The sequence below is a fragment of the Gallinula chloropus genome (assembly GCF_964237585.1).
Source record: "Gallinula chloropus genome assembly, chromosome: 13".
NCBI lineage: Eukaryota > Metazoa > Chordata > Aves > Gruiformes > Rallidae > Gallinula > Gallinula chloropus.
This window is the reverse complement of record NC_140098.1, coordinates 17,187,936-17,208,755: the sequence shown is the minus strand read 5'-3', so window position 1 is coordinate 17,208,755 and position 20,820 is coordinate 17,187,936. Positions and strand designations below refer to the sequence as shown.

General features: G+C 38.5%; 1 protein-coding gene across 1 annotated transcript in view; it reads left to right on the top strand.

Moving 5' to 3' along the window:
- CDH13 (cadherin 13) overlaps positions 1-20,345 on the top strand; it is a 477,887-nt gene extending 457,542 nt beyond the window's left edge. The window contains exons 12-14 of the mRNA XM_084270008.1: positions 3,932-4,165; positions 5,532-5,747; positions 20,052-20,345. Of these exons, the coding sequence (XP_084126134.1) occupies positions 3,932-4,165; positions 5,532-5,747; positions 20,052-20,059 (458 nt within the window). The 3' untranslated portion in view covers positions 20,060-20,345. The remainder of the gene's footprint in view (positions 1-3,931; positions 4,166-5,531; positions 5,748-20,051) is intronic.
- Positions 20,346-20,820: the final 475 nt, after the last annotated feature.

The following is a 20,820-nucleotide window of genomic DNA, read 5'->3' as shown; positions in this document are numbered from 1 at the left end:
CACTGAGAGATGGCTGTGTGCTCACTCGTGCAGTGTGGGCCCTTCTGTCAGTCATTTGTGACCATAACAGTACAAACACGTGATAGAAGCACACGTGTGTTTACACTGTGCAGAGAAATAGGATGTAGTGTGGACAAACCCCCAGACACATTATGAGTTTTCCTTTGGAAAAATTAAGTCTTCAACTTCCATCAACTTTTTAGGGGTGGCTGGCTTCTTACTGTGCAAGACCTATCAGAAAATCTCACCTGCTGTGTGGCAATTCCTAACTCTATTTTGGCAGTCATTTCAAATAAATGAAAGCTGTTGGTATTTGAATGTACTCTGATTAGAAATGTCTTAATTCAGTTTCAAAGCAGTTCAGATATTGCCTTTAATTTCATGGAGCGCAGCTCAGCCATATTAGAAATCTGTACACAACAGCATCAGATTTATGCAGAAAAACTAGAAAGTGGAACATGAAATGGCTCTTCATGTCCATAAAAATGTTATGCCCAGATTAAATGCATCATCAGCCATTCAACCATATGATTGCTTGTTAGACATGCCATTTTCTGCCAGTCTTGATACTTAAGAGAAATGTCATCTTAGTCCATGGCCATCACTGTGTGTAATTGGTATCTTTTAAGAAACTAACTACCTGATTGGCAGTTTCATTTGAGTAGTTAGATGTCTAAATGACATTACTGTTCCTATGGGAACTTTTTGGACCAAAACTGAATGCCAGTTTTCAAATTTCTTGGCTGTTCTTTTCTACAGAGGGCTTATAATTAATTAAAGACATTTTACTAATAATTCTCATGGCTTTTCATCAAAATTCAAATATACAAAAGAAGTGTGCAAAGTATCTGTTTCTATGATTTTCTTTTTGAAAACTTATTTTTAAACAAAGGTAACAACAGGGTCATTTATGCTGCTAGCACTAAAATCCCATCTAACATCTACATCTCCTGGTAACAGTCCCTTGCGTTCCAGAATCTAGTTCCCAGACAATAGACTTTATCATATTCTATGGCACTCTCTGACTCATGAAATAGAACTACTTTTGTTAGTCTATTTTTCCCTTGTTGCATCTTACACCAGCAGTAGCTATGGCCTAACTGAAGACTGCTATTAGAAGCTTTGTATGCTGGGATATTAGACATTAACTGTCCCGGTCCAATTCAGACAAGGGTATCACACTTTTCCAGTTGCAGCATGTTTGAAGATGAATCTGTAATTTTTTTGGTGTTGCTGATCAAAGTTCCAGTCCCACAGACCCTAACTAACTTGAAAGATCTGACTTGCATTTCGGTCTCATTGAAGATTACTCGTTAAGGTTCTTACACTTGCCCTAGGTTATTAAAATCAGGATTCAATACCAAGCTTTCACTTTCTTTCAGTATGAAATGACCTATCCTTCAGTCTGTGTTAGTAGCTACACATGCAAGGAATGATATTTTGTTCATATACTTATCGTAGCATATTCACGGCTGTGCCGCTTGTGGGATCCTTAGCAGGAATTTGAAATGATCTCTATCCCAATGGCTCCAAAGGCCCCTGAAGGTTTGACGTGTTCAGGCTCAGGAAAAATGGCTGGTTCAGTTCAGTGGTAAAAATGGGAGAGGAGCTCTTTTCAAAAGCTGTTACCAAGGGCTGTTGGATAGAGCCCTTTATGTCTTGGTTTACACATTAATTCTTCTTTCAGCTGCAAGGTTTTACAATACAAATTAAGAGAAGTCTTTTTCCAAAATTAAAATACGCTATGGAAATCATTAATTTCAAAACCAAAACTGTCTGGAGATCATGGGGGTTTTGAATTATTTCAAAGGCATAATACTGTCAAAGTTGCAAAAGTCACATACTCCCAATGGATATGTTGTGACCGTTTTTCCCCAGTTCCCTTTTTGTTCTATTTTTTATGACGTGTGTTAACAAACTTCAGTTTATGACCTTGACATTTTTTCTTCTGGAGGTCTTCATAAATCACCAAAATATTTCATTTAAATCATTATAAATAAACTAACAAGTGAGTAAGTCATTGAAATGGACAGAAGCAATTTCCTTTCTCTCTATTTGTGCGTAATAGTTGACTGGGCCATAAGCCATTCAAAGATAGTGAAACATTAGCATGACAGAGAAAATGCAGCTATATCTGCGTTTGACAAAATAACAGTACATTCATAAGGCTGTTGGCTTCTTAATTTCAAAAGGCAGATTTTAATATTACTGACTTCAGAGAAAGATAAGAAGGGCAGTGCATAAGACATTATCAGTCCAGTGTGGAAATAATGCATTGAAAATTAAAGACAGCAGTTTAATTAAGTGCATGAAAGGCTGGCTTTTATGATCATATTTCAAATACTCGAATGTCTTTTTATCCATTCTGCTGTATGACTTTACTTAATAATATATCAAGAACAAAAAATGTATTGGAGTCTTTCTGCAAATTCAATTAGCCCAATAAAAAGTGAAAAATAATTTCTTTTTCATTAAAAAGAACTCAACCCTAACCCTTCTGATGACAAAGTGCAAGATGAGGAGGGGAGGCAAAGCTAAAGAACTATGAAAATTCTCCCTTTGTTATGCATTTATGTGTGCATGAAACAGATGAAGTGTCACCATCAGTAACATTTGTTATTGAAAGGACTAATTGCATTCTGCTACAGCTAGCAGTTTATCAGATCCAGACCACAGGGTATTTACTTCTCCCTTAGGATGTGCTCACAGTGCAGCAATAATTCCATGGTTTATTGGGCTGCTCTAGGCAGGGTAATTATGCTAAAGCGTACCTCTTTCAGTGCTAAACTTAAAACTACTGTGACACATCGCACTAGTGCTTTACAGGTTAAGTGCAACCTCTTGAATCCTGCCTGCCTGCTAAGGGTTTATAGCCAAGGGAAGTGCAGAGATCATAGATCTTGTGTAACCAGAAAAACGAGTAACACCAACAACCCAGAAGTGCAGCACTTCCAATGAGAAATTATTAAGTGCGGTGTACAATGAAGAAGTAACGTGCATTCAGAAAGCCTTGAGATTGGTTAAGATGGCAGAGGGATCCATAATAAGATAATGAGCTTTACACTGAAAGCAGTAGGTTACTGGCTCAACCATGGCACACGTCTGTACTGGCTGAAAGTTATTACCACTTGTCAGCTCCTCTCTGACCTCTGTGAAATGAGGTGCTAGTCTCAGTCCGGCTCCCAGCGGGCAGACGTCTCCCTTACAAACACTTCCAGTGCCACAGCTGGTTTGTCAGTCACAGCCTTGGCACATGGGCTTGTAGCAGTGCCGTGGTGAATAAACAACACCCTCACCTCTGAAGCTGGTTCTTTCAGGTCAGGGCTGAGGCAGCCTGGCAAATAATTTGAGAAAGCTTGAAACTCCACTGCTAACACAGGGTGGCTCTGGGTAAATAAAAGATCTAATTTTCCAGAGTTGCTTGTTGACAGGTTTCACTTCTGCTGACATAACTAAATATGGCCTTGAGGGCTGTTGGGGAATGATCTGGTCCTGTGCTGTTTATGGGCACTCACCATATAAATTGATTCCTCTCTGCTGTCATTTTTCCTTTTCCTTGTCTTATTCTTGATTCTTTTAATACCACACTGTCTATCTAGGTGATGGTTCCCACTACGTTTCTCTCAGTATGTGTTTATGAACAGATTCTTTTCCAGATATCTATTCATGTTCTAATCACATTTTAACTTCAAAATATTCCTCTCGCAGAGGTTTTCTTAGAATAATTATCCATTCTGCAGAGAATCAGGCTGCATTCTGCAAATACAGCAACAAATTTACAATAAAGACTTGTTTTATAAAGTAATAATTTTCACAGAACAGAGGTACGAACTATAAAAATTATTTTCCTTTGCAAGCATGCAGGTACAAGTAAGAGCAAGTGTTTGTGGAAGTATGGTTTAATAAAAATAGGTTTGTTTTCTTCATATAGGTAACCCTCCCGCTACAGGTACAGGAACTTTACACATCACCTTGGAGGATGTCAATGACAATGTCCCATCCCTTTATCCGACACTGGCAAAAGTCTGTGATGATGCAAAAGATCTCAGGGTAGTGGTACTAGGGGCATCAGACAAAGATCTTCATCCCAACACAGACCCATTCAAATTTGAACTGAGTAAGCAGTCTGGCCCGGAAAAATTGTGGAGAATCGCCAAGGTTAACAGTAAGTCTCTTACTTTTTTTCTTATGCATTTAGCCCTCCCACCTCTAATTCCCTGTATAGTCACCCTGAGGCTGCCCAGTATGTGAATTCAGGAGCAGTTGTGCATAGAAGTCTTGCAGGATGGATCCATTGCTGCTGCTGCTTTACCCTGTGCTGTTTGTGCTCAGACCAGCCTGGTGGGACAATAATCTGTCTGCATTTTCCTCTGAAATCTGAGCTTTTTTCCTTTTCTTATTATGTTGGCCAAACTTTTTTAGCTACCAATGACTTACAGTTTTGTAAAGATTACTGTATTTCATGGCATGGAATTAGTTTGCATGAGATGCAGAAGACTTTGCCATAGGACAGCATCAAACCAGTGCATGGGTTTTAGCAATGTACTTTAAAAACTTCCTAATTTTAAGTATTTGAACTCTTCACAAATAAAATACCCAAATAAACTGGGACTTGTACGATCAAAGCAGATGTTATATCATTGCAAAGTGTTCTTATGCCAAATTGTGGGCACAAACTGCTACATTTCTTTGTAACATAGATTACTACTATTTGGTTTTTAGCATGTATTATCAACCTCTGTCATAATCAAATGTTTTAGCAGTTCATTTTATATTATTCTTAGAAAAAAAGAAAGATGGATATGATGTCTGCAGGTGCCTGCAGCTTGTGGTGGACAAGGCGGAGGAGTCGTATTCTTTGCAGTTCTCCAACTATAAAGCCACCACTCCTTCAAACCCCCTAGAAGAGTCAGCACACTCACCTGGGTACCAAGAGCTGCTGTGACCCACCTGTCCTGCTCAGGTGGAGCAGATCTGTGGATTCAGAGGAGCATTCCCTTCACTGCTGCAGTTAAGCAGCTTTGCCTGTACCCTTTGCAAGAAGGGTTTTTTCCTGTGGCAAACAAATTTATTCTTCCCTCTGGGCTGCTTTGGGGATGACATGCCTTGGCACTTCATTAGTATATTACCTTCCACTGGCAAGTTCTGCCAATAATTTGCAGAACAAATAATGTTTTTGGACAAAAGGGGCTCTTTCAAGCAAGCTCTAAAAATGTGGATGCACTTGAACGAGAGACCTTGGCTGAATCAGGACTCGTTGCTTTTCTATATGAACACATATGAGAGAGGCACCTTTTCTTTGTTTCTTTTTTGTTGGGGTTTGGAGTGCATTTGCAATTAGCTCTCAGCCCGTGAAGGAATTTCTGTGACTGCTTCTTACCTCTAATTCAGTTCTTTAATATTTTCTTTAGAGCCTTCTCAGATTCTTCTTAATTTCCATAAGTAACTGTGGTATGTCTGATGCTGTTTGGAGATTCCTCTTCCCTTCCAAAAAACTGCTATTCAGCTAATTCTCACCTTATCCATTGCAGATACTCATGCCCAGGTCATCCTGCTTCAAAACCTGAAAAAGGCCAATTACAACATCCCAATCTCAGTGACAGATTCTGGAAAACCACCTCTGACTAACACCACAGAACTGAAATTACAAGTGTGTTCCTGCAAGAAATCCAAAATGGACTGCAGTGCAACCGACACCCTTCATATCAGCATGGCCCTTACCCTTCTTTCACTCTTCAGTTTGTTTTGTAAGTATTTTTTCTGAACTGTAAGTAATGAAGTATTATTTAACTGCTCATTTGTACACTGCAAAAGAAAACCTGCCAAGAGAGAAGTTAAATTCATACTTTGAAATCATAATGCTGTAAGTTTGGGGCTTTTTTTTTTCCTGAGGAAGTAGCTACAAGAGAGCAGGAGGGGAGGGTTTTTTCCTTGTCAAAAAATAGCAACGAGTGCCTGGTTGTCAAATTAAGAACTAGAAGCAATAATTTTAAGGAGAATCAAAGCGAATTAGAGCTAGCATATGATAAACTAAGGAGTACCAGCTGTAGTAGCAGATTTGTGAGACGCTTTCTTTCATCTCTTCCCCACTTGAATTCAATTCAAAAACAGAAACAGGAGATTAAAGGTGTTCTTGTAACAATAGCTGTTCTGGGTCACCATGAAAATGAGTACTGTCAGCTTCAATCTATTTCCCTGTATAAAGTGTGCAAGCAACTGGAACAGGAGGAACTTACTCAAGATTCTGGGCGTAGAGACACCCAGAACAGATAATCAAATTGAAAGTCTGGGTTAGAGGGCAGAGAAAACTGATACATAAAGGAAGCTTCTGCTGCTTCTGAGAAAGCTTTCTAAAAGAGATTTTCAAAGTTCCTAATTTGAATTGGAAGAAGTAAAAAAAAAAAGCATCTCAGAATGACTGCAGGGTAGCAATTCAAAGCCACAGAATCCCTACATCTAAACTAGATGTGTCCCATGCTTGTTCTGTGACAGGTTCCAGCAAATTTTTGATGCCATGTTTTGAGTTCCTTATCTGTTAAAAAGGTATTGCTGTATCCTATAACTTTGATAGTAAAGCTGTTATTCAAGGACTATTACCATCATCTTCTGTTAGTAAAACACACTGTATGGTGAATTAATACCCGAGCCTTAGTGAAAGGACTTATATTCTTGATGAGATAAAATCTACCATGAGGCTGAGATAGAGGTCGCAGCACAGATATTTACACATCTGAGACTTGCTGTATGCTTGATTACAAATCTTGTCAGGTTTTTTTCTTATAGTTTATTACTTTTATCCCAAATGGTTACCGTGAAGGTCATTATGAGAGAATTAGAACTGGCTAATGTTTGTAATGCTCTTTGAAGATGAAAAGGACTATATAAATGCTAAGTGCACATTCACATTCTTTGTTCCAATCAGTAGCATCTGAAGTATCTCCATTGGTTTTGGTTCAGTTATTCTGGGTTTAGTCAGCTGGAACCAAACACAGACTTCGGCTGTTAGAAGTAATGCGTTAAAAGTATTTGACAGTATGTGACATTATTGCATCGGTGATAAATATGCAGCCCGTTGATTCAAATATATTCTTGCTACCACTTCATAAATACTGTTGGTGCTATAGTAGGTGTGACTTTCACCACTGAAAGTATTTTCTTACCTGACCTGCTTTGCACTTGAACTTTCTTTACGTTAATGCATTTGATCAGAACGCAAGGAGGAAGAGAGAACATTTTGCTTTTGACAGTAATTCTGTCTCTTTTTTCTAGTGCCCAGAGAATTCTGATCATTTTCCTTACACTGAATTATAAAACCAGTTCTAGATATTTGATAGCTCTTCTTGAGTTGCTCTTCTAGACCACAGATCTTCTCCAGCTGAATGTGGGCAGAATATAGGCTTAGTGTGTAGTGCTCTGGATGACAACAGGATTCCCTCTCCCACCATAAAAGAATAGAGAGCACTGAATAGTCTTTACACTGTGAAACAATACAGACAGGCCTCGAGCTTTTCTGTAACTGGAGTAAGATTATGCACATCATCTGCCAGCAGTATGATGTTCTGGTCTGTAGTTTGAGCAGCAAAACCAAACCAAACCAAAGAGAAATAGTGGATGAGTTGAAGGGGAGGGGAAAGAAAGATGCTCACTTGGGAGAGGCTGTGCTATACATGGTTGTTGTGCATGAGAGCATGAATTCCACAAATAGAGATCTACACGGGAACACCCTTTTTTGGACAAAATTTGCTACCATTCAGTTGTGTGTTCAGGTTCACCCAGAAACGCAGAGTGAGGCTGGTATTGTGTGCCCAGCACAGCTACCTGCTCATGCTTCTGCAAAGCCAGCAAGCATAACAACTTTCATAACCATCTTCCTCAGGTGTAAATGGAGACATAAAAGTATGAGGCCTGGAGCCAGTTAAAATAATGTGGTTCTGTATTTGAACCTCTGTAAAATGTGCTGCTATGGCTGCATTCCCGGTTTGTTTTCACACATGGTTTTTTTATATCCACGATTAGTTCCCTTGCAATGTTTTGTGTAGTCCAAATATTTATCAGAGTAATCAAAGATTACGATGCCATAAAAACAAAGAGAACTTTAGTGCTTATTGAACAGATGAAATATCCCATTTCTAGTGGCAAGTTATGGGTTTAATTTTTGCAAAAGGCCTTACGTGGCTCACTTTGCTCCCAATGTTTATGTTTTATGAGGCTCTTGTTCCTAGGAGGTAAATCCTTCAGTCAAATGAACTTTGTTATTCATGCCAAAGTATTTTTCTTTTTTTTTTGTATTTGACATCTGGTGTGAGGATAGATAGCCCTATGAAAGAGCTGCTCATGGTAAAAATGCCCTGCATGAATCTCCTCCCCATACAAAACAACTTGGTATTATCATTTAAATGGTGCAATTATTATCTATACTTAGAATATGTGCCTCCTTTGTAAATCATGGAAGAAGTCGTGTGGTAGATTTCTGAAGTATCTCAGCACTGAACTGAAGAGCCTGATTAAAACTGTAATGCATGCAAAAAGCAGCAGTTTCACCTATTCTGTAGCTGCCCTACTGTGTTCAGTGTACTGAGGGATAATGGGATACAGACTGCAGAGTTGCCCAGAAGTCCTTGGGAAGGTAAAAATACTTCAAACAAGAAAAAAAAAAAGGTTCTTATCAGCCAGAAATAGCAAATGTAAGGTGCCAAAGAATATGGGCAGACTGCTGGTTTTCCACAACACAACATAAGGTGTTTGTTGGAATTAAAAGATGGTGAATACAGAGCTAACTGAACAAAGGGGCATCTTTTCATATTTTGTACTTAATCTAATTCCTCTGGGAATGACCTCAGTCAAGCTGGAAGGATGTATAGTGGGCAGGTAAAGGATTTCCAAAGTTATAATAGCTAATGCTAACAATTATTGGAAAGAATGTCAAGTCCTATTTGTCATTAGTGCAGGCACCATGTTTAAGATGAGAACTAGTGTAGTGGCATCTACACTAGGTTTTCCTAGACACTACTGGAGACAAGAAAGGACCAAAATGTTTGGATAGAATTTAGTAATTCATTTTGAGGGAAAAAAAAACATTTCAAGAAGTAGGTTTGGGTTCCTAGTCAGGGAGAAGGACTGCAGAAATAAGTCACTTGAGGAAGGGGAAAAGTAGCAGAAAGAGAAACCATGTTATGCAGGATGTCTGATGCTGGGTCGGAGATGCTCGTGTTATCCCTTACCGGCTGTAGTGTCTCAGTCATCTCATGTTTTCAACCACTAAAATAGCTCTGACCAGAATGAGTGTAAACAAACAGATATGCTCAACAACACTAGAATTATAAACAAATTCCCTCTGGAAGGTTCTTAGAAAGTGAGTATCTGCATCATTCCACAAGGATAAGGAACGGAGATAGAGGGAAAAAATGTGCCCCTTATTGCAACCTACAGACTGATAGCCGATGTTTCATTTAGATATTGGATTTTATTATTATTATTTAAAAGACTATTGGGATTCTGGACTTCTGATTTGACAATCATTATTTCACTTAATTACATAATGATAATTGTATTTCATATTTCCTTTATATTCTACCAACATAAAAGGCCAAGTTAGGTTCAAACATGTTGAATAAAGGGACTAAAAGAAGAACCAAGGGCACAACAGTTGTGTCCTGACCCAGCAGAATTCAGAGTAATTTCATCAGTAGCTGTGTCACACTAACAATATGTTAGTATATCCTAAGAAGGATATGTTACTCACATTTTCTTCTTAGAAAAAAACATGTACTTTAAACACATCATGTTGAAAAAGAAATACATATCTTATTTGAGTGTCAAATGTGTAAGAAACTTGTTTTTCTTTAACCTGGCCAGCAGACAACTAAGTTGTAAATTGACTTGAGCTTAAATAAGTAAAGTGTTCCATTATTATAAACAGAAAGTAAGGTGAGAGACTGGGGGGGAATACTGCTAGGAAGAAATTAAATAAGCTGGAGGTCTCTACATTGAAATTAATTTGTTAAACTGAGGGTGGAAGGCCTCAGGTGTGTTGAAAAACAGAGACTCGCACAGATGTCAGTACTGTGATTGCAAAGAAAGCCTCAGAGATTCCCTTGAATTTAACAACTTCCTATTAATTTCCAACAACATATCCTATTTTAATGCTTGCTGTCTCCCACTGCAATGTTTTTCTGATTTGAGGAATGAAGCTACAGGGTCAATAGTCTGATTGTAAATTACTTATTTCATATTAAACCATTAGAAAAATTCAAATTATGTTAAACTGGTGGATTTGAAGTTACCTGAACATAGCCAGACTTAAATCGTGGTGTTATCTTTCACCTAGTTCATTTTTCAAACCAACAGAAGCATTTGTATTTCTTGTATATCCTGTGTTATTTGTGCAGGAACATCAAATGCCTGAAGACTGAGGCAATGCATTCTTGAATGGCATAAGACTAAGACAAATCATAGCAGGTTTCAAATGGTGAAGACCTTTAAGGTCATTGCTCTTTCATTACAAGTGTAGATTTGTTACCTGCAGATTCACAGTTTTCAGCCTTTATTGTGAGTTACTTGGCTTAGTTTTAGACAAGCGTATAGTATCATTTTTTCAAGGCTCAACTGCTGTTCAGTTTTTACAGTAAAATTTGTGGTTTTCCCAAGAAAAAAAAAAGTTCATCCCTGTTCCATATAGTCCCAAAAAGGAAGCTTCAGAGGAACCCTTCCCTATAGATGAATTTGCTAAAAACAATACATTTTCTTTTATATGTTTTAGCTTGTCTTAACATATTTTCATCTCCTGTAGTAATTTCCTGCTTTTCAGAGCAATGGCATTTAATTTTTTAAAAATCTGTTTAATTAGCAAGACGAGGAAAATTTGCAAGAGGAATTTTCCCATTTCTGAGAAGTAAAATAACTCTATTTTGGCTAGAATTTCAAAAACTACTAAGATGGGGAGAGGTTTGCTATGAAAGGTAGTTGGTTGGGGTGTTTTTGCACTATTCTAATTTTAGTTACATTCTTGCATTAGAGCATGTACCATGTGGGAACTTTAAGTAGCAGCTAAATGATGTTACCCATGTAATTGGAAATTACTAACATTTAGTGAGTTCCAGTGATATAAATCTTGCTTCCTAAAACCAATAACAACAGCAGAAATATCCCCTATTACTCTAATACTTATTAGCTGTGTTAGAGATGCTTTCATCCATATTAACATTATTATTGTTGCTGCTAAATTATAATTGGATGTAGATGCATGCTCAAATGTGTTGTTATTTGTGTCCTTAAAGATTGTTCCATTGATTAGCCTCTAGTAAGGAAAGGATGGCTTGAGGGTTAAGGGATTTCATTCAAATTGAGGCAGTCTTGATTTGAATCTCACTTCTAACACAGACCTCTGTGTCCAGTCTTCTTATTTCTCTGCAAGTGTACTCAGTCCTGCAATTTGTTGTGCAGTTGGGTTTTGGAGCCCACCTAAAGTTAATGGGGCTTGAAATGGCACAGCAGTCCATATGTATGTACATAATTTGAGACAGGATGTTTATATACCTCGTCATAGAGACATGACAAATAGAAATACCCTCAAATTGTACATCAGCATATTTAAAATGTATTTAATGACATTACATTTGATTGAGTCAATTAGGTGGGAAATGGTACTTTACGTACATTTTAAACCATCCAAACATGTTCCAGAAGTGTAGGCATGAAAAAATACGACAGTTTAGAAGATGTCTGTTTGGAATGCAAAAGAGAAAAATGTTACTAGCAAACACAGCTCCTTCCCTAAGAGCTGTAATATTGTTCCTGATGGTCATTCTGTAGACATGAAATGAGCATTTAAAGAGATCATTTTGATAGACCATTCAGTGTTGTGAATTCAAATGAACATTTTATGCTTCCATTTTCTCAACAGTTCTCGACAGTAACTGTTGATATGTAATATTTTGTGTTTCTTTTTTGAACAACCTCTTAAAGTCACATAAACATATAACTTCAGATACTTATAATCTGAATTGGTCTGGAGCAGACTATGACTAAAAACTAGAACCAGATAACTGGCCAGTTCAAGTATTTATTTTCTGTCATTAATGACCACTATATACCCTGTGATTGCTGTTTCTTTTAACTCTGTCCTTGGATATTTCCCACTACATAACATCCAACGACATCAAAACATGCTCTCCACGTGGACAGCTTGCTACCCAGCTTCAGATGTGATATGTGGTATTAAAGATGAATGGGGGAGATTTGCTGTACCTGAAAGTCAGCTGATACTTAATGAAGTCCTTTAAAATGCCATTAGTGTTTGAAGTAAATCAGCCTTATCTTAAAGCCTTTCTTTACCCATGCACTTAAATTAACCCATGTGCTTAAACTGTGTATGTTACTGGTTAGTATTTATGTAAGTTGTCACACTTACAAGTTCTTGAAAACTTGCAATAACCAGTCTGGTATCAATACAGCCAAACCTGGCATTTTCCCAACTTGATTTTTCCTTTTGTTTTGGTTCTGAGCATAATTTCTTCATACTTTTATTCTTGCTTAATAAGAGGTTTCTCAGATGATTCGTTTAGTATTTTGAGCTAGGATTAGTGTATACCTACAGATCTGACTGTGTCTGGACTACTTATGATCATGTTCTACTTACTAAAACCTGATAGTAAAAACTAAGCTGTACCACTGTAGCAGATGACATCTGACTGCGTAAAGAGTTACACGTTGCTTTGGAAGGTTGGCTCACTGTTACATTTGATATGTTTCAAATGTGAAAAATTAGGAGACTCATTCAGTGCTATTGTTTCAAAGCTGTACTTAATTCATTTCACTTGCTGAATATTTTTAACTGTTTGGCTAAATATATCAGGTTAGAGCATGAGAGAAATTACTTCCAGACTGCAGGTAGGCACCTTTGCAATTGTTTTGTTTTGAAACAACTGGAAAAGAAATGAAGCATTTATTTCCTATCCATCAAACGAAGGTGACATAGCTTTGGCAAAATAGCCAGCTATAATTTATATCAGTTTAAAAACTGTAATAATCTAGTATGTCTTTAAACCAGAAACCACGACCGCTCCAGTAAGATACTTTATATCCCTAGCTTGGAGGCAGATTAAGATGAGATATGGGGAAGAAATCCTTTCCTGTGAGGGTGGGAAAGCCCTGGCACAGGGTACCCAGAGAAGATGGGGCTACGCCTGGATCCTTGGTAGAGGGTGCCCCTGCCCATGGCAGGGGGTTGGAACTCGATGGGTTTTGAGGTCCCTTCCAACACAAACCAGCCTGGGATTCTGTGATACTAGTAACAGCACTGCACTGGATTGAGCACCACATGTTTCTTGACTTACTTTCTCAGCAAACATTGGTCATCTTTTAATTGGTCTGAGGAACTTTTCTCTCAGATGGGGGTTATATGCACAAACATTCTGCACTCCATAAGTACAGCCAACTACAGGCTGAGTATATGTGGGTATGTGACTAGGAAAAAGTGAAGCAGAAACAAGGAGTCAACAAAGAGCAAGGTCCTTGCCAGACATCAGGGAAATAATAGCACTTTGGTGAAGGTCAGCACTGGTTTAGATCTGCCAGTATAGTCTTATAAGAAGTTAGCAGCGTGAGAGACACTCTTGGAACATCATCTACTGGTGTCAGATATTCTTTGAAAATTACTTCAGCCAGAGCAACTTATTCCCCTTTGCAAGCCGATTAGTTTAGATTGGCACCTTTCTCCACTGTCCTGCCAATTTAGGCCGATTGCATAGCACATGCTGGCATTTTAGCTCCTGGAGTTAAATATTGACATTGGTAGATGTGAGTGCCTGCTCCAGCTTTGAGTAGAATTATGAAACGCTCATTTCACAAACACTGTACTAATACATACTGTGTTTTTCCTATCATTAAGAATTTGAAATAATTTCCTTACATAAATGGGAAACAAATTATAGATGCTGCTTTAAGCTGCAAATTTTCAGGATAAACTTATTTACTTGTCTCTTCCTTATATTTTTCCCACAGCATATTACCGTTCAGTGAGAGCACTGATTTGCTGTCATCACAAGCATAACTACTGCTACACCGGATATTAACCCAAAATTTCTTAATTGCAGGAGTAAGGACACATGGTATTTGTCTGGGGAGAGCTGTTTCAGTCTTTTAAACACAGTGATATTTGGGGTGAAATTATTCCCTTTTTTGAGAACACAATACCACGGTAGCCAAAAACCAATGACCACTAAATATTTGGCACTTGCCGCAAAACCTAGACAGTGCTTGGACTACTGCTGAGGTCACAGAAGAACACAGATATTGAATTATTATTTTAAACAAGAGTTCAAAACTTTACAATTTACAGGTGTACAGTGCTAACACTGTGATGTATTTGGTGTGGAAAACTACCCATGACTAATCAAGCAGTGATGTACACGAAAGCCATTTATGTTTTTCTGAGTTCTGTGTGAAGGCCAAACTAACAGCTATCTAATTAATGTCCTTTTATAGATGGTAAATCCAGGAAAGAAGTACCTGGATGTTGATTAGCTGCCTAATCAGAAACGTGGTTCAGATCTCCTACAATTTTCACATTACCATTTTAACATTACTGAGGTTTTGATAAAGTCCATGATATAATATAGACTTCTAATTATGCAAAGATTAATGCAATATTTCTGATGAGAGGGTAATTGAAAGAAATCTGAAAGAAATGGAGCATGCATGAGTTGAACTCCAAACTCCAGCTGCGTTAACTCTCTTCTCTATGCTAAACGGGAATTAGAGGATGAATGTGTCTTGGGTAAAGTTCATTCCTGTACAGAGGGTCAGCATGAAACTTAAATGACTTTAATTTTTATGGGGTTTTAACTGCAATGTAGAAAGCATAGTCTGTGTAATGGGGGGTGAGGTTGGTCTCACAGGGAACACCACTTTCAAAGGCTTTGAATCACTCATTTTAAATCTGTTTCTTTAAAATAAGCAGGGAATTGAGTCACCAATTTGTAAATATGTTCACAGAAATTTGAGGGTGCAACAGGGAAAGCTGGAGTGCCTGGGAACTACCAAAGCATTTTCTGAGATCAGAAGTCATCGTTTTGCAAACAAGAAGATTGTTTATTGGCTGATTAGAAGGGTTCTGCTGGAATATGAGCTCTTGGCAATCTGAACCATAGCGAATGAGGTTACATGCTACCAGTTGCCTCCTTCCTATGATAGGGCGATATATCTTTGTCTTAAAGTTACATGCATCATTTTTTCTCCATTTTCTTCTATCATATGGATCAGCAAAAGGAACAAACCTTAAATTAGACCACTGTGAAATAGACAGGTAGCTATAGACACTGAAGGAGTCAATGGTATATTCAGTCTGTATTCAGTGACTTGCTTCTCTTCTGAATGAACTCAGCATCCAAAACTCCATGAGTAGATGACTACTCAGATCTGTTCTGTGGAGTTTGCTACCAACATCAACAGCCCTTTCAAATACAGTCAACATCGACAGACATTAGTGATGGTAGAAAGGGGGGGGGGTGTTCCATTTAAGTTTCTGCATGATCTCCATCCCCTAAACTGCACACTTAGACATACATTCCCATAATGTATGTCTACTGCATGTGATCAGCACATTAGATCTGGAGAAACGTACAGTACAATGTTTGTCAGTTCTCTTGACCAACAAAAGCAAACATCATCCTCCAGTGCCAAAGTGCTAATGCCAACAGACCCCATCTGCTTATGATAAGGAGCTCTGCTTTCTTATCAGAGACCCATTAGCCATAATAGCAATAATTCAGACAGCAAGCACACAAAAATAACCCTGCCCATTTCGCTGTTATCTCACCATTTGACTGTTATCTTAAAAGGAATGTGGCTAAATGTGTCTCTGTTGCAGAGGTAGAGCAGAGGAGAACTGAGATAAACAATAGAGACTACAGTGGGAGTGTTACCTGGAGAAAAGAGCCATATGTAGCTACACCAGCTTTTTGCTGCTTGTGCATTCCCTGGATACCTTAAGGGAAAGGTGGAGGGTGACCACGTATGAACAATGATGCACACACTGTGGCTTTCATGCCTGCAGCTCCATGAAGCAAATTACTTCTTGTAGGTAGACTGAAATCAGGTTTAAGACAACACATGGTGTGTAATAGCTGTAGAAACAGAGTTGTTCTTAACAACCAATTTAAAGAAAATAAAATAATTACTAGGCATAATGATCATTAGTGTACAGACCTAAACCTGCCAGGCAGCAGGCTGACCAGGGCATTAAGTTCCTAAAAGACATAGTTAGCACAGATCAGCAAATGTGCTGTCTGGACACATTATTTGCACATTTTATGCTCCCAGTATTCCTTAAATACGAATATCTTTTATGAGGTGTTGCCAGCTGCAAACTTTAAACTGTGCATGATATAAACCACAGAAGAATGGATCAAAACCACCCCCAAAACAGCAACAACCATCATCACAAACCTGCTGAAGTCAGTATATAAACACTAGAAATCCGTAGCCTTTAGGGTAGCTCTTTAGAGATGGGATTCAAATCAGTAGACACCCTAATAATCTGACATATGCATATTTCTGGAACTTTCATTTGGTCCTTCTTTATGGGGAAAATAAAGAAGAAAAAAAGCAAACATGAAAACTACAATTCCTATACAGAAAATAATGAACATTGGAAATCCAGCTGGGGAACAGAGAGATTTTAAATATAGACCAGATGTTTATCAGATCCCCAAAGATTTTATAATAGAGCAGTTCTGTTGATTTCAGTAGATCTGCTCACATTCAGCACTGAGCTTTCTCCCCAATTTCTCTTGGCTGTTCTTGACTGCTGTAGGGTTTGTATTAAGGGAGTTGCTGGACAGAATGCTTGTCCAGTAATACCTTATACAACTATATCAGAAGATTTTTAGCAGGTAAATTTGTAACTGATAAACTTTGATATGAACCATAAAAACAAAAAGTGCTTTATTAGACCTAAACAATTTTATCTATCTCACCTTACTGTGCAATAGAAAGAATGAAGACAGATTTGGTATCAAGGATTCTTACTGGAACTACCAAAGTTTATTATCTACAGTAATTTTACAGCCCATTGTTTTGAATTTTGAATCTGATTTTAAAAACCCAAACCTACTCCTTTTGCTTTACAAAGGGTTCAAGGCATCATTAATGAGCAGAGGGGCATCCACTGCCCTTCCAAACAACATTTAGAATTTTTTTTCACACAGCTTCAGTTAAGACTGGTGAAAGGGCTGTGTTGAGTTTAGAGTCATTTTGTCACCCTTGGCAAATACCAAGATTTTTCTAGATGCCAAAGCGGGTGTGCAGCAGACAGCAGTGTATGGGTGCTTGCAGGGAGCTGCTCCTAGTACTTTGGAAAGCCCAAACAGGTTGGCTTCTTTGAAAATACATCAGTGAAAGTTGCCATCATGGACTATGAATGAGAGAAAAACAGGTCATGTAGCAATAATCCGGGAAAATACATGCAGTAGGGAAGAAGGCCACGAGGTAACAGAGGTTTTTGTCAAAGTGGCAAACTAGGAAAATGCTCTGTACAGAAAAAAGATGGGAAGGACAGGAGCAGGGTAGCTTAAATTTGTCATGGGCTGTGAAAAGATGTCACAAAACTGCTAACTGAAGAGCCTAGGAAGGAGATTTAGCTGTTTGAATGGCTAAAAAAAATCCTCTGGGATGATGTGTGAAAAAGAATCTTCTAGATTAACACATAACCTAAATATACAGACCTAGAAAGGAGAGATTCCATAACAAAAACCTTCTCTGTGTTTCTTTGTGTTTTTAGGCTTGAATAAGAGGCAGAATGATAGTGTTGTCCTGGCCAATCAAAGGAAGAACTGGAAGGGAGTGCTTTAGGGAAAAGATTTAAGAGCTCAGTTGTAGCTGTGCAGAGCTGTCAGCTAAACATCGAAAAGGTATCAGAGCTAGAGGTCAACATTTTAGTTTAAATGGAAAAGCAGGTAAAGAGAGTAAGATCTCTGAACTGTCAGCACTGAAGCAAGACCTGAACGTACATGAATGGTGTTGTGAAAAACGGGAAGAGGTGTGGGGGGGGAAATGTTTCCCCAGCAACCTGGGATGGAGAGAATGAGAAAGAAGGTCGTGCTGGAAAAGTGATTAGAGAAATCATAGTAAAATGACAGGGGGAGATACAGGAGCCAAGGGAAGCATCAGATTTGCAGGCATGTGATTAAATGGGTTGGAGGCAGCTGACAGGTCAGAAAGGATGAAGCTGAGAAGCAGTTTCAGTAGAAAGAGAGTCTAGGAAAGGACTGTAGAGCTCTGAGATGAAAGGGAAAAGAGCTGGGATGGTGCTTGAAGGGGCAGATGAGGTACCAGGGAGAATCTAAAGCATGCTTATACTGTGAGAGAGAAGTGAGCCTTCAGTAGATAAAAAAAATCACATAAACATATTCATAATTAAAGCTGAACTAACCAGTTTTAATATATAGTTTACTCGGAAAAGGCAAGGTGTATGACAAGGTAGTAAAATTCATTATATATGTCAATATGGTGTAAAATATACAAGGTTTCCTTCAAGTCTGCACATAAATCAACGTATATTGTCGTTTATTTACGAGCTGTTGGTGAAGCAATCACTAGCTGCTTGAATTTGTGTTTATTTATACATTTTGTGCTGACTGATTCCTCTGGTGAAGTTTCAGCCTATAGATTGTACAGAATTCAGTGCTACAGCTGCTGTTCATTCATCATATACAAGAGCCTGTCCTTAGCAGGAAGACATCCAGGGAACTCCTAAAAACCAGAGTAGCTTTGCCAATTCAAAAGCTACTGTTATTTCCTTTGAGTCAGGATTGAACAAGTGCCCTTTAATGATACTAAGCTTCATTGCAATCTGGAAATGCTATTTTTCAGATGGTCTGTGGGAACAGACCTGAACTCTTGCTTTTCACTACCTCAGGAGGTTAAGTTGTTTATGAGAATTTAGTCCTAGCTGGAATCCCTAATCCAAATACATCCAAACTTTGGCAGCCACTATCACAAATTTCATATATGTAATTTTGTGGCTGGACCTTTCTTTTAAACAGCATGCTAAAAATCCATTTGCCAAGAAATTCCTGATTTTCTCTTATTGGAAATCTCAGTGACAGTTATTACTTCAGTGGGCTCCATCCATCAGTCCCTCTATTGGTTCTTATGCTTGTTAAATTTGCTTTACTCACCTCTGATGAACAGAACTGAGGTCATGCTGCGGGGAACAGGACAGGCTGATGCATGCTATCCAGGTGCCTGTCTTGCTGCACAGCCCATCTGGACAGGCCCCTAGTTGGAAGAATTTAATACTGAAGTAATTTCAAATAATACCAAAACGAAGTCAAATTGACTTATCACTAATTATATTAAACTTGATTTTCCCCAAATAAAAGCAGATCATTAAAAATTAGTAAAGAGCACAAGCCAGCATCTAATAACCAGTAGTAACCAGTAGGTTACTGTTTATGCTACATTTGGTTGTGACAAAATTATTGATAGTAAAATATATATTACACAAACATTTCCTGAGTGCTTTTGAGTTTTGATGTGTATGTTTGACTTGCATTTTTGTGTTTTGATACAGCAGTTGTCTCTTCCCAGGGGACAGAGCAGTGTTGTGCATGTGTTTAACCCCAGGTAGGCAGCTGCTCGCTCGCTCACTGCCCCAGAGGGAGGGGGAAGACAAGCAGAAATGAGAACTCATGGGCTGAGATAAAGACAGTTTAATAGGTAAAGCAGAAGCCATGCAAAGGAAAGCAAGGAATTCATTCCCCACTTCCCATGGCAGGCAGGTGTTTGGCCATCTCTGGGAGAGCAGAGCTCCATCACACATAACGCAGACTTGGGAAGACAAGGGTCTCTGAATGCCCCAGGTGACATTTTGGGGGTTCCTCTCTGAGATTTGTGTCTTTTCAAATAATTGCTTCTGAACCTGGCTAATCTTTCTTTAATTGCTGTCAAACGTGCATGCACTCAATCAGGAATTTGATTAGGGAAAAAATAAAACAAACCCTAAAAGATACTTTGTACAGTAATAATCACACCCATTTCCCATCGTTTAGGTCTGTAAGGACTCCTGACATTTGAAGCTGTCCTACCGAGTTGCCATGGCAATGAGAGAAAAAAGAAAACGTCAGATCTGAAGATTGCAGTTTACAGTTACTGTTCTTCACTACCAGGCCTCAGTTGCTCCAGATTGAGTTTAATTTGCAACCTCACCTAATCTGTCCGACTATACATTGGTGTTTGACAGCCTCTACCCTAACTTCCGTTTATTAATGGATTCCTCTTGCAAGACACGAGGTTGATGCGAATTTTCTCTGAATGTTAAAAGACCATGACATCTAAACTGGACCTTGGGGGAGCAGAAAAACAGATTGACTCCATTTTTTTTCTATCTGTTGACTTGTTGCTATTCAACTGTTCAGAAAATATTTTGTCTGTGGGTTAGTATTTGTATATGTATGAGTGTATGTATATATATATATTTATATAGAGAGAAGAGTTATACGACAGGTTTAGCTTTTATAAAATATTCATCTGGAGAGTGCAAGGGACAAAGCAGAATCATACAGCCACAGATGAATCAAAACTATTCTACCATGGCTAAACCTACTGTATTCGCTGTTATAGTGTGGCCAGGAGGAGAGAGCCTACTGCAATCATACCGCTACAACAGCCACTTTGTTGACACCAAATAAAGCAGGCCCAGGGCTCTGCAGTGTCACTTCTTGTACCTCAGGTTCAGCAAACAAGAAATGCAAGTCCCCCCTGGCTTGTTTGGGATCTGAACGGCTTTCCTTGTGCTCCAGGTGGGATTTACGATCCTGC